Here is a 13,746-nt window from a genome sequence, read left to right on the forward strand (position 1 = left end):
TGAAGACTGGGCCTAAAGACCTTGTTTAATATGAGCATTATGGTAAAATAATATAAACATTTTAATAAAGCTGTACTTTCTATATGAATGACATCGCAGTAAATAAACTCACAAAAGATTCAAGTTAGTGTGTGGTGCAATGCTGCCCCCTACTGCAGGAATAGGCATACAACAGCTCAGGCCTTGTTCTGGCATAGATGCAAAACTTTTTCATATTTTTTTCAAAATATTTAATAATTGTCATGAACACACGTGGAAAACGCGCCAATCTATAATTATATCTGTTATTGTTTCATTACAGTCGCTCAACAAAAAATGTGATTTATTTATAGATCTTGATGCTAAAATCTAAAAGGATTTATGTCTAAAAAGGCAAAACAATGCAAACAAAATAAAGATTCTACTACGATAACAAATGACTAACAGGACAGTTAGGTACATCTGTACAATCTAATAATCTTCAATTCCCTCTTAATGCCATATCCATTGCAGGTAATATGGTTGACCGACCCTTGACCTGTTTGGCAAAAGGGTCAATTGGATTAACAAATATGACATCACAGCACTATGTGCAAAGTGCAACAAGAGACGTTTTAGAATTTTGTTTCTAAAATAATAATAATAATAATACCACCATGTTTCATTTCTACATAAATTTTGGTCAAGTTATCATCTAGGTATGTCAACATTGATTACTGTAATGGAAGGGGTACATAATGTAGTGCAAGTGAATTCATGTCCGTAGACTATGTTCAGACTGCAGGCATATCTGACTCGAATCGGATTCGTCCTCAAATCCGATTTTTATGGCTGACTGTCCAGACTGTTTTTATTTAGCAAGTGTCCAAATCCGATCTGGCCCTGTTCAAACTGAGCCACATTATTGACCCATCTGACAGTTTGCTGTAGCAATGACGTCTAACGGAGGTATCATGTGACGTTCTTTGCCATTCCTCGCATGCGCGTTAAGCGGTTTTCTATTTTTCTTTTTTTTTTTTACGACCATCTGTCTATAGTTGGGGGGGGATTTTGCAGTGTATCCAAAAAAAAAAAAAAAAAAAAAAAAGGAAAATGCGCATTTTGGCGCTGGATAGGTTTGTAGTCACAAAAAAAGGGTGGTTGACAAAGTAAGATACGTTTGGGGAGACGAACAAACACGATTCTTTTTATAATTAATTAAAGAAAAAAAAAACATTAATGCAATTTTTTTTATATCGCTTTATTGATACTAGCTCTCAGTGTAACAACACACAAATCCGGTCTGAGTGTTTTCGAGCTTATCAGACGGAGACACATCCTGTCCAAATCGGATATGAATTTACCTCCGGCATGTGGTTTCAATCTGTCCCCCAAAAATCGGATTTCATGTGCTTTGTGACTGTTCAGGCTACAAATGAGCCATCCACTTTCAATCTGGATGGGCTAAAAATCGGATTTGGGCTGCCAGTCTGAACAGGCCTTAGTAACAGAGGAAACACATGGCAAAATCCACCTCTTATTATTAAATTAGTAAATAATATAGTCAATATAATAAAGAAGGATCTGGCCTGGCCGTATGTCCCTATCAGCACTTTGATAGAATCTCCTGACAGCTTTTGTACACTTTAATCAAGCAGTTCAGCCTTGGCTTTGAGCTCTGGAAGACAAAAAAAAAAATGTTGGATTACAATATCTGACAACTGTTTGTTAATGATCAGATACTGCTAAATTCTCACCTGAAACAACGGCACCACGCCTGACACATCATCAGGAGCTGAGGGGTCCTTCAGCAGTATGCAAAGGTAGTAGATGATTTGATGCTGCAATTAAAACAAACACTTAAGCTTTGCGTTATGAAGCGTGAAACGTGTCCCCCCCCCCAAAAAAATCATTTTTAATCACCATGTAAATGGCTTCATTGATGGCCACATCCTTGACTTGGCTCATCTCAATGAAGGTGCTCGTCTCCCGTCCCGACGCGTAGCTGGAGGACACCTGGATGCCCACCGAGCCGATAATGAGAATCGACTCGTGGTCCACCTTCACCAAGTGGATGTGCAGCATCATTCCCAAGAGGGTAAGCAGAATGGCACCAGTGAGCACGGCTGTGTTCTACAAGTAGAGGGAATATGGTGGGTGGATCAATCATTTTATATACAGAGGTTGGTATTGCTGTTCCAATACATGCCCCCAAAAATGGATACTAGGCCAGTTGTCTGTTAGTATCCTGGCGAGATGGAACTCCTTCCTCCACTTCAACATAGTTCATTGGCACCAAAATAGTGAGAGAATAACATACTCCACAACAAGCAGGACATGTGCACTCATACATTTCATAGGTAGGCAGTTTCTGGAAACGCCATTTTGTGAAGTTAATAATTCTATACTTACTTCTGTTAAGAAGAACACCGTATAGGCAGCTAACCAAACGGTGCATGTGTACGCCATCACCTTGCCAATGGACACTTTGGGCGAGCTGACAGTAAACTCCCGGCAAAAGCTGCAGTGCTTTTGACAGTCCAGAGATATTGGTTTTCCATGAATGTCCGTGTAGGCTTCATCTTCCATTTCCCTCACCAAAATAACTACAAAACAACTTAGAACTGAAGCTAGGGAGTAAGCATCAAGCTATAATTGGCAACCAAGGTCAGCAACAGTAAACGAATGTTTCTATTTTTTATCGTCACAATGGTTTAGCACAAGCAAGAACAATTTTTAAACGTGTTAATAAAGACGAGCAGTTGTAAAAAAACAAGGCAGATATACGTAACAACATTAAAATTAAGGCAATTGAGAGGAAAGACTGGCCAAGCACTGGGTATTTGCTGTGTTCACCTGGGCGTCCCAGCACGATCCAAGTCAGTGTCAAAATTATACAATTAAGTAACTATTTGTTAGTTACTAGCAACAAGCAGTTAACACACAATAATGAACTTAAAATGAACATGTCATGAACTTATTACTTATAGACTTATTAGATATAGACGAAAAGTTGCGTTACAAAACAACATCGACAATAATCCGGTGTATGCCATACTATGTAACAAGCACCCTCTTGATAGGTGGGACCGCAAAGCATTGTGGGAAAAAATGAAACCGTCTGATAAATAAAATTAAAATATCACGACTTAATTCAAAATTTATGACTATTATTACGAATAAAAAAAAAAAAAACATTTTTAAACATAACAACAATTAGGCAAGCACTGTAGTTGGTTTAGCTTAGCACCCGTCCTACATTTCCCAGTATGCATTGCTCCCCGATTGACTTCTCAACCCTGGATAAAAACAAGCCGATCAGCTGACGTAAAAACAACATCATCTCCTCCCGTGGTCTGACACAGCAAGCTAACTTTCTTGCCGAGGTTAGTACGTGGCGGCATCGGGGCGCCATGATACGTTATTATTAGCCAGCGTGCACTTTTAGACTGCTTTGAGGTAGCAGTTTAGTAATGTCGAGTCAGTCGTTGTCGGCTCGTACTGGTAACCGCCGCTAGGTCAGCCGACTGACACGAAGGTTGTTGTTTTCCTACACAAGTATGACTACATGTACTGCTAATTGTTATTAACGCAATATTCATTGAGTATATAAATAATCATGGTCACAGTAGACGGCGTTGAGCAGCTTGGCACTAACCCATTTAGATATTAACAAGGCAAAAAGATGCTGGATAGATGATAGCTTCAACAGTTTTTTGTTGTTTTTTTTTTGTCAACATTAAAGCATAAGATTTTTGGATAGATTTGACTACTTTTTGGGAGTATTGATTTTCTTAAGGTGCTCAGGGCATGATTGTGAGGTTGCTGGAGTAATCATTTCTTTTAACCATTTGGCCAAGAGAGAAGCAGAAGAAAGGATTAAAGCAAACATTGCAGATAGATAAAACACTAAGCAGAATCTGACTGGATGCTATGAAAGACAGTCCAGTCATTATTGTAGTGGAAATTTAGATTGCCAGAACTATTTTCTCAGTTTTTAGAAATTGTCAAGGTGTGCTGATAGTCTAGTATAGTCCTCCTTTGTCAACCATGAGTGGTCAAGGTCCAGCCGGAGATAAAGGCATGAACACACCACTAGTCTGTCAGGAGAGTTATGCCTGCGGTGGGTCCGACGAGGCCTCCTTCGAATGTGACGAGTGCAGCAGCCTTCAGTGCGCCCGCTGTGAGATGGAGCTCCACCGACAGGAGCGCATGAGGAACCACGACCGAGTTCGCATCGCCCCGGGCCATATCCCCTTCTGCGACTCGTGCAAAGGGGACGGCAGCGGCTCGGTCACAGCCGGGCGGCTGCGAGCGGTCGTGCGCTGCCAGGGATGCAAGATCAACCTGTGCTTGGACTGCCAGAAACGCACCCACAGTGGTGGGAACAAGAGGAAGCACCCTCTCACCCTGTACCCCCAGGTCAAAGATCCCCTGGAGAACAGCGTGAGCGCAGGGGAGTCCGAGCTGGACATCCTGAAAGACCAGCTGGACAAGGTGTGCAGCTTCCTGCTGGTGGACGAGAAAGAGGAGATGCAGGTGAGTTCTTTGACTCTCTTGATAGATGTGGAGGGACTGATTAATCTTGAGCGTTTTCCCAGGTGAAGAACGAAGAGGAGTTTGTGGACAGACTGGGATGCGACGCAGATGAGCTACTCAAGGTGGTCTCCATCTTTGGGAATACCGGCGAGGGGAAGTCGCACACGCTGAACCACACCTTTTTCCTCGGAAGGGAAGTGTTCAAAACATCCCCGACGCAGGAGTCCTGCACGGTGGGAGTGTGGGCCGCCATGGACCCGCTGCACCGTGTGGTCATCATTGACACGGAAGGACTGCTTGGAGCTGGTAAGATGTAAACATTATGACTTTATAACCCACTTCTGGTTAGGTCCAAAAGTATTTGGACACTTTTTGCCTTGATAGACCACCACAATGGATTAAGATGTAAGTGCATTGTGAACTTTTAGCACTGATCTGAATATATGACTTGATAGCTATTAGCCCATGCAAGCCATTGAAGTCACAGGGCGGCCATCTTGCTCATCCCATCTCGCGAGCATACTACTGTATAAACTACACCTACAGATGAGGCGGGTGGTCACTATTTTTTAACAAGTAAAAAAAATAAAATAAATAAATGGACGGTATGTCCTGCTTTGATGATGCCTTCATGTGGTATCGAAATTATGGTAAATACCAAATGTCGAGTAGAAAATTGCACGCGAACACCCCCTCGTATTTTCCACTGGAATTTATATTGATAGTTGATACCCGAGTTTCCGAGCTAAGAGAACTATTCAAGTTTCAAAATGGCGGACAGCGCAGAAGGATTCGTGAATGGCAAGAAATATTAAACACTTACGAGGGCGTTATCGTCCGCTAGCAGGTTGTTTTAGAAGCTACGCAATTACGTAGCATACACAATTCAATGTCCTGTCCTCTACAACTCATTATTTGCTGTAATTGTTCAGTTTTACGAGCAAACAGTACGTCAGCTTCCATGTCGATTTTTTTTTTTTTTTTTTGCGATAACAACATAAGCACATGAATAGAACTTGGTTGTAATTAGGAGGTCCATCTTTCCCATAGGATGTGAAGGAAGGGTGAAGACTCCCTTTTTCTTTTGTCGCTCAGTTCCTTAAACCCCAATATTAGATTTGGCAGAGGCATCTTTTGTTGAATTGCAGTTATAATTGTTTAATTTAAAATTTTTTACAAGTTTTCTCCTGTTAACATCATCAAATATTTAATTTATAGTCATGTATTTAAGGCAAGTTGTAAAATGAAGTCCTCTTGTTTACGTTTAGCAAATTTAAAACATCATAAACCATGCTGTTTCTACTAAGTGCAGTCTCGAATGTTGTCAAATTTTGATACTGTAAATAAGGGGTGTGAATTGCCTAGTACCTGACGATTCGATTCGTATCACGATTCACAGGTCACGATTCGATTCGATACCGATTAATCCCGATACGAATTTATAAGTCGATTGTTGCGATTTTTTTTCATTCAAATTTAGAAAATACTAATCAGTAAGCTTGTAGAGTTTAAGATTTATATGAAAATGTATTATTTATTTATCTGAAATTTCAGTCTTATAGAGGTTGTAATCTGTTTCATGTTTGAACAGCATTAAAATAAAATATTAAGGCTTAATGTTCCGTTCATATAACATTCTTCCATGCTCAAGGTGTGAATCCTAACCCGAAGTCAGACGTTTTGTTGAATATTTTTCCATTAAAAATGGAAGTTTAAAAATCGATTCACACACACAAAAAAAAGAAAAAAGAAAAAAAAAGGCAATGATGATAAGACGTTGAATCGGTAAGACTACCAAATGAATGAAATTATGAGCTCTTAAAAAAAAAATAAAGAAAGAAAGAAAAATAAAAATAACTATAGATTTTTTTTTTATTGAATCGATTCGAGAATCGCGCGATGTAGTATCGCGATATATCGCCGAATCGATTTTTTTTAACACCCCTACTGTAAATGTATACGATCGCATGCTGAGAAATGTTTCTTGGGAGGAGCAATATGGCGGCTTCAAAAGTCTTGGCCTATCGGCTATCCAGTCATATATGCAGATCAGTGACTTTTAAAGACAGGCCAAGCAATTATTTCCACATTGTAAATAAGTCATTATCACCTCTATTTTTTGACTCAGGATCCAGCCAGGGTCAACGAACCCGCCTCCTCCTCAAAGTCTTGGCCATCTCGGACCTCGTCATCTACCGGACGCGCGGCGACCGCCTCCACGACGACCTTTTCAAGTTCCTGGGCGACGCCTCCGAGGCCTACTTGAAGCACTTCGCCCGCGAGCTGAAGGCGACCACCACGCGCTGCGGCCTCGACGTTCCGCTGTCCACCCTGGGCCCCGCCGTCATCATCTTCCACGAGACTGTGCACACCAAGCTGTTGGGATCAGGTCGAGTACCAAAAACGAGGCGCTAAACCACAAACGCACGGCACTGATGTGACTTTTTGCAATCTGTAGACAAGCCGTCCGAGTCGGCAGACCGCCTGCTCCAGGAGCGCTTCAGGAAGCTGGCCTTGTTCCCCGAGGCCTTCAGCTCCATCCAGTACCGCGGGACTCGTACCTACAACCCACCCACGGACTTCAGCGGCCTGCAGCGTAGCCTGGAGCAGCAGCTGGACAACAACGCCACCCGCTCGCCCCGTTCCGCCGGCGTCATCTACAAGGCCCTGCAGGTACCTCTGCCAATAGAGCAGTGCAATTAATTGAAATTAATTATTTATTACACTCCAAAATTACAAAATCAGCATAAACGCAAAAAAAAAAAAAATTATAGTAATTTTTTAGTTAAATTTATACATTTGCACCTTTTTACCATTTTAAAATAACTAATTAAATACATTTTGTTTTATACAAAAGAAAATTGTATAATTATAGTTTTTCAAAGAATTTTGTCTTAATATTTTTTCATTTGTTTTTTATGTTTGAACATTTTCTTGTTCTGTACCAAAAAATAAATGATCATCCTACTGCACAGTGCACATGCTGCATGCACTCCAAGTTTCTGCCAACATAAATAAATCAATGTGTATTATTATAAATATATATTATTATAATTTCTGTTTGGTCCAAAAGCAACTTACATAATTATAGTGTTTATATTTTTTTAAATGCCTAATCATTTTCTTGTTTTATACCAAAAATTAAATAATCGTTTGAATAATCATGATTTCAATTATTGCCAAAATAATAGTGATTATTTTTTCCATAATATTTTTAAATATGTAAACATTTTCTTCTGTTGTACCAAAAAATAAATGATCGTCCTACTGCACATGCTGCACTCCAACTTCCTGTTTTTGCCAACATAAATAAATAAATATATTATAAATAAATAAAGAAAGAAATTATTATTATGAATATATATTATTATAAATTCTGCTTGGTCCCAAAGGAACTTACATAATTATAGTGTTTCTATTTTATTAAATGCCTAAACATTTTCTTGTTTTGTACCAAAAATTAAATAATCATTTGAATAATCGTGAATTATTGGCAAAAATAATCATGATTATTATTTTTTCCATAATTGAGTAGCCCTATCTGCCAAGGAGTGATGTTAGCCAGAGAGACTCATTTTGATGACTGTTGATTCCCTCCAGGCGCTGAGCGAGCGTTTCAGTGGCGATATTTGCGATGAACACTTGACCAGTAACTCCTTCTTTCCTGATGAGTACTTCACCTGCTCCTCCATTTGCCTAAGTTGTGGGTATGTACAGTCCAGTCATCTACTATTTACCAGCGACTGGGGCAGAGTTCTTCATTGTGTACCAAAAAATTAGGGCCCGACCGATATGCATTTTTTGAAGCCAATACCAATTATTGTCAGAAAATAATACAGACTGCCGATTATTTAAAAATGCATAAAATGAACCCCTTCCTCAATTCCTTTTCAATGGGTGCCGCTTATACACAAACTTTCGGTATTAAGATTTGAATGACAAGTTCATATAAAAAAAAAAATTTTTTTTTAAAAAGATCAAGGTCGTTTATATATTTTTACTTTGTGTTATTTTTACAAGTCTTGGGACTTACTGGGCTGACCTCGGACCTCGGGGATTGTATTTCGTGCCATGTCGTGTGGAAATGTGTGTTAAGATAAAAAAAAATAATAATAATAATCCTTGCGCGTTTGCATCCTTGAATTTTGAGAAAAGAAAATCGTTGAATGCTTGAAATATCAACTTTATAATATAATATAACTTCAAAGGACAATGACAAAATAAAAACAATAAGAAAGTGAAATAAGAATAGAATAAAATAATAGCAATTGAAAAAAACAATAGTGACTGTTCCTGTGCGTTTTGGCCTCTTGGGGGCAGTGTGGTGCCGTGCATCCATTGGCGTACACACTTAAAGTGAGTGCAAAAGAAAGTTGCAATTGAATTCTATTAAAATAACTAGTTTTTCACACATTGGGAAGAATTTGTGCCTTTGCGTATTGTTATCTCATCTGTGGGTATGCCTTCCCATAAGATTTGTATGTGGATATTCGTTATTTGAAGGAAAAACACTCCCAAAGTCGATGTTAACTTTCTGTTAACATATGCTAACTTCCTGTTAGCGCTTGGCTAGTAATGTTTTAAAACGGAAGCATATTTTGTATTTAAATATACAGCGGATGTAATTCTTAACATTATGTTTTTAGTTTTATTATTAACTCCAACTGTGGTGTCATTAAACAGCTTAAAGGATGCTTAAGGATAACAGAATAACATACGCTACACACTTGCGAGTTGATAATGCTACGCAAGCAAAATGGTGCATTCAGGGTACTTAGACAGCATCAGAAACTTCGGTTTTCTTTAACGTTTTAAGGGTGGCCAATAATCAGCCGATTATAAATTTAGCAGTTTTGTGGACCTTGCATAAAGATCACAAAAAAATACAAATAGGCTCCATAGAATAAAAAATGTAAATAGGTGTGTCTGGTTTTTTTTTGTGACTAATGATTTAAAAGTGAATCTTCACTTTTAGGTCCGGCTGCAAGAGAAGCATGAATCACCTCAAGGAGGGAGTGGAACACGAAGCCAAGCACCGATGCCGCTACTCGGCGCAGAACGACAACCGCATCTACACGTGCAAGGTGAGCGTTGTTCATGTTAAAAAAAGCATGCGAGCGTCTACATTGCTCAACTTTCCAGGCCTGCTACGAGGAAGGGAAGGAGGTGATCGTGGTGCCCAAGACGACGGCATCGTCGGACTCGCCGTGGTTCGGCTTGGCCGTCTACGCCTGGTCTGGGTGAGTAATGGGGAAATATTGCCAGTGCTTAGCACTGCTTACTGTTTAAGAATTTTTTCCAATACTCACCGTGATATTTCTTTTCACTTTAGATACGTCATCGAGTGTTCCAACTGTGGCGTAATTTATCGAAGCAGGCAGTACTGGTATGGAAACCAGGATCCGGTGGAAACGGTGGTCAGAACCGAGATCCAGCACATCTGGCCGGGGGTGAGGCCACACTCAACTCAAATGCGTTAGCCGGCGAGGAACGCGCCTTTGCTTGACGCGTTTGTTGTCGTTTCAGTCCGACGGCTTCCTAAAAGACAACCACAACGCCGCCCAGAGGCTGCTGGACGGAGTCAAGTACATCTCCCAGTCCGTGTCGGAGCTCAGCGTCAAGCCGGCCAAGGCGGTCACCTCCTGGCTGACTGACCAGATCGCACCAGCGTACTGGACGCCCAACTCCCTCATCCTGGTATGGACAGTGAAAAATGAAGTTAATAATTCTGTTTGAGAAACATTGAGTTTGGTGCTGAACACGTTGCATGTTTAAAATGTGCTAAAGAGGAAATTAAATTATTTTAAAAAAAAATAAAAAATAAAAATAGCAGCAATTTGATTCATTAGAAACAATTCTGTAGTAATCTGTTACGTTAAAATGTCTAAAATATAATTTATGAAATACAAATAGTTGATGAATGTGTTAATGTTAAATGAAAATGCATGAAATACATTTATAGACAAATTACATAGAACAAAAATATTTAATAAAAATTGATTAAATTTAGCAGTTGGGTATTTTTTGAAGGAAACATGGGTAATATATTTATATTTAATTATATAATTATATTTTTTATATAAATTCAGTTGTACAAACAATACAATTACAAGTGGAATTTAATTAAAAGTAAATCATCTTCTAATATTTGGACATGCATAATGTTAAAAAATGTGTAGTTATACAAATACAATCCTGAAGTTTTTTAGCATAATTAAAAGAAACATTTTAATTAGGGTTGGACAATAAATTTAATTAATTTGATAAATCGGCATTTTGAAAATGGAATGGTTGAACATTTGCTAAATCGTGAAATGAAATTTTGTCTTCTGGATTATTAATAGCTGTTGTTCTTATGTTCTATTACATCCAGATGTTATTGTGAGTTGTAATTTTGCTAACCATGAATGTTAAGTTTGTTTAAACTGATTTTGAATCAGTATACATTATTGTTGTCTGAACATTTTGCATAGGAATTATTTTTGAATAAATGACACCTTTTAACTACCGTAAATGTTTGTTGGGTTTATTAGATTAAAAATCGTAATTGTCCTGAATGATTTATTTTTTTGGGCCGTATCGCCAGCCCTCACTTTAATTTCAAAAAAAGAAAAAAACATCTGGCAGGTATATTGAAGATTGCGTGTGTACATTTTCCAGCATCAGATTATTTTGGCTTGTAATGCTTCTTGTAACCTCAAGGGGTCCATAACACTCCATTTTTATTGATGCCAATTCATCCGATTTAAAATGTTTTTGTTGTGGTTTAGCCTAACTATGAATGTATAATTGTGAATGCGTAAAAAGAAGTCGCTTTTTCCTGCTGTATGCATTCAAACTTAAAATTGGAACCACAAATTGGTCGTTTGTGTCCCTGTGACCAATTAATGTCATTGTTTTGCATCCACAAGAAATGCCACAAATGTGCGTTGGACTTCCAAGCAAACGACACCAAGCACCACTGCCGAGCATGCGGCGAGGGCTTCTGCGACGCCTGCTCTTCCAAAACCCGCCCGGTCCCGGAGAGAGGCTGGGGTCTGGCGCCCGTTCGCGTCTGTGACGCGTGCTTCCAGAACAGAGGAATCCCCACCGGTATGCAAATTTAGCATCACGTCCACCATATAATGCACGGCTGACGCGCGAGTGTCTGCTCTAGAACTCCTGGATGAGGCCTTGGAGGAGGAAGGCGGCACCCTGATAGCAAGGAAAGTCGGGGAGGCCGTTCAGAACACCTTCGGCGCAGTCGTCGGCGCCATCGACATACCGCTCGGTGAGAATTTTCCCCAAAAACTTACGGCGAAAAGATCCCCTTTGTGTTGTAAACCTCCGTGCGTCTGCCAGGTCTGGTGAAGGAAGCCGCCCGTCCCGCCTACTGGGTCCCGGACCAGGACATCCGCGCCTGCTGCGGCTGCCAGCGGGACTTCACGGCCTCTCGCCTCTCCATCCACCACTGCCGCGCCTGCGGTCAGGGCGTGTGCGAGGACTGCTCGCAGGAGCGGCGCGCCGTGCCCTCCCGGGGTTGGGATCACCCGGTCAGGGTCTGCAGCATCTGCAACCAGAAGTGCGGGGAACTCTAGCAGGACTTGAAAATCACGCGGACCACCTTTGTGTCTGGTTCTTCCAGTTGCGTTTTTGATGGCGTTTTGTGTTTTAAAACTGGTCAGTTAATGAAACTTGAATATCGTGAAGGAACTCGAGAGAACAGTTTTGGACTTTCTGCTCGAGAAGATCTAGATTGTTAGGAAAAACACAACTAAGTCCATCCATTCTGTTTCTATACTGTTTATCAGGGTCAGTTAGGGGGCTGAGAGACACACAACCATTCACAATTACAATTTAGTTGTCATGGTAAATCATGAAGGTGACTAAAACAGTACTGTGCAAAAGAAATTGTTAGTCATGATGAAATAACTTTACAGTGAACACCTACTGTGAACCTTGTGATTCAGCTATCCATATTTTGTCGCTGCTATGTGAAAAACATTTCTGTCCATTTCTTCCCCCAATTTTTTAAAATTATTTTTACGATTTTGTGATGGAACTGAATGCAGACATCCCAAAAATGTAAAAAAATAAAATAAAATAAAAAAAGGGGAAATTGAGAAAAAAAATGGACATGAGGGGAAAACACTTATCCATTTTCTTCCTCCATTTTTTTTATGTTTGTTTTTGCGATGAAACTGAATGCAGACCTCCCAAAATTGTAAAATAAATAAATAAATAAATAAATGGGAAAAAATGGACATGAGGGAAAAACACTTGTCCATTTTTACCCCCATTTTTTTATTTTTACGTTTTTGCGATGAAACTGAATGCAGACATCCCAAAAAGTGCATTTAAAAAAAAAAAAAAAAAAAAAGTAGTTTTCACACAGCAAGTGACAATTTGCTGTTTTTGTACTCAGGCCAAAGCAATAAAAGTATTTATTGCCATCTTGGTGCCAAGAAACTATTAACTGAAGTAAGTGAAGGAGCTTCATTTACAGTGTTCCCCTATTATTTTTTTCCAATGACCCTCTGCATTTTCAACAGAACTTAATAGGCTATTCAAATAAAAACATTTCACTATGTTTCTGATTTGAAAATGGCATTTATAGTGGTGGAACTCTTGAAAAATCAGACTTTTGCACAGTACTGTTTTTTTTGTTTTTTTTATGTTGGTAAGAAACCTTATGTCCTTGCCTATGCGCTTTTTTTAAGAACCATCCTAGTTCATTGTTATACCTTATACTGTAGATGCATTCCATTATATACAAAAACATTTAGCCCTATCCACTCTAATAACACCGAGAGCCTTTCGTAGTTTTTTTGTTTTATAAAGGCGGACATTAATAGAAAAGCCTTAAGACAAATTGAAATTGAATACAAACATATACATACAAAACACATTTATGTTTACACTGTTGGATGAACTTGTTAGCAATACGACATTGTTGAGGCTGGACCCTCAAAAACCTCACCTCACCTCTCACGAGCGAGATCTTGCAATGACTTGAAACTTAAGTGATGCAAAAAAAATACAAGTTGTGCCAGAAAAGTTCCAGGACAGGTGTCACAAAAGATATATTTCAACTATGCGCTTTCCCCTCCCTTTTCCACCTTCTTTCTCACCCCGCCTGTCTCTGAAATTCCCCCTGCCCCCTTATTTTTTGAAATCTGGATGACCAGCCCTGGAACATTTCTGAGAGGATTTATTTTTATTTTTTGGACACATCTTCAATATATCTGCCAAGGATACCATTTGCATGTG

At 39.4% G+C, this 13,746-nt stretch overlaps 3 protein-coding genes across 4 annotated transcripts in view; 1 reads left to right on the forward strand and 2 right to left on the reverse strand.

Annotated features, from left to right (window-relative positions):
* Positions 1-3,596, reverse strand: pigh (phosphatidylinositol glycan anchor biosynthesis, class H). The gene is made up of 4 exons (XM_077511463.1): positions 2,371-3,596; positions 1,882-2,091; positions 1,716-1,799; positions 1-1,636 (listed from the first exon to the last, which is right to left on the reverse strand). The coding sequence occupies exons 1-4, from the start codon at positions 2,545-2,547 to the stop codon at positions 1,565-1,567; spliced, it is 543 nt and encodes a 180-aa protein (XP_077367589.1). The 5' UTR covers positions 2,548-3,596; the 3' UTR covers positions 1-1,564.
* On the forward strand, positions 3,196-13,736 carry zfyve1 (zinc finger, FYVE domain containing 1). Its single transcript, XM_077511459.1, has 12 exons — positions 3,196-4,497; positions 4,560-4,803; positions 6,626-6,886; positions 6,956-7,170; positions 8,098-8,204; positions 9,473-9,581; positions 9,640-9,737; positions 9,830-9,947; positions 10,024-10,194; positions 11,409-11,589; positions 11,654-11,767; positions 11,839-13,736. The coding sequence occupies exons 1-12, from the start codon at positions 4,009-4,011 to the stop codon at positions 12,072-12,074; spliced, it is 2,343 nt and encodes a 780-aa protein (XP_077367585.1). The 5' UTR covers positions 3,196-4,008; the 3' UTR covers positions 12,075-13,736.
* The window catches only part of wdr21 (WD repeat domain 21), a 12,029-nt gene continuing 6,947 nt past the window's right edge, over positions 8,665-13,746 (reverse strand). The window contains exons 14-15 of one of the 2 annotated variants that reach the window (XR_013281391.1): positions 11,793-12,046; positions 8,665-10,191 (exon numbers count right to left, since the gene is read on the reverse strand). The gene's annotated coding sequence lies outside the window, so the exon portion shown is untranslated. The remainder of the gene's footprint in view (positions 10,192-11,792; positions 12,047-13,746) is intronic. The other variant, XR_013281392.1, reaches the window with a different exon arrangement.

The sequence above is a fragment of the Festucalex cinctus genome, chromosome 21 (assembly GCF_051991245.1).
Source record: "Festucalex cinctus isolate MCC-2025b chromosome 21, RoL_Fcin_1.0, whole genome shotgun sequence".
NCBI classification, from domain to species: domain Eukaryota; kingdom Metazoa; phylum Chordata; class Actinopteri; order Syngnathiformes; family Syngnathidae; genus Festucalex; species Festucalex cinctus.

Excerpts from the sequence above, each read along its gene's own strand:
- pigh (XM_077511463.1), bottom strand. The coding sequence starts at position 2,547 with ATGGAAGATGAAGCCTACACGGACATTCATGGAAAACCAATATCTCTG. Across the intron at positions 1,800-1,881 it reads TCAATGAAGCCATTTACATG|CATCAAATCATCTACTACCT; the intron begins GTGATTAAAAAT and ends TTTTAATTGCAG. Across the intron at positions 1,637-1,715 it reads GCGTGGTGCCGTTGTTTCAG|AGCTCAAAGCCAAGGCTGAA; the intron begins GTGAGAATTTAG and ends TTTGTCTTCCAG.
- zfyve1 (XM_077511459.1), top strand. The coding sequence starts at position 4,009 with ATGAGTGGTCAAGGTCCAGCCGGAGATAAAGGCATGAACACACCACTA. Across the intron at positions 4,804-6,625 it reads GGAAGGACTGCTTGGAGCTG|GATCCAGCCAGGGTCAACGA; the intron begins GTAAGATGTAAA and ends TTTTTGACTCAG. Across the intron at positions 7,171-8,097 it reads TCATCTACAAGGCCCTGCAG|GCGCTGAGCGAGCGTTTCAG; the intron begins GTACCTCTGCCA and ends GATTCCCTCCAG.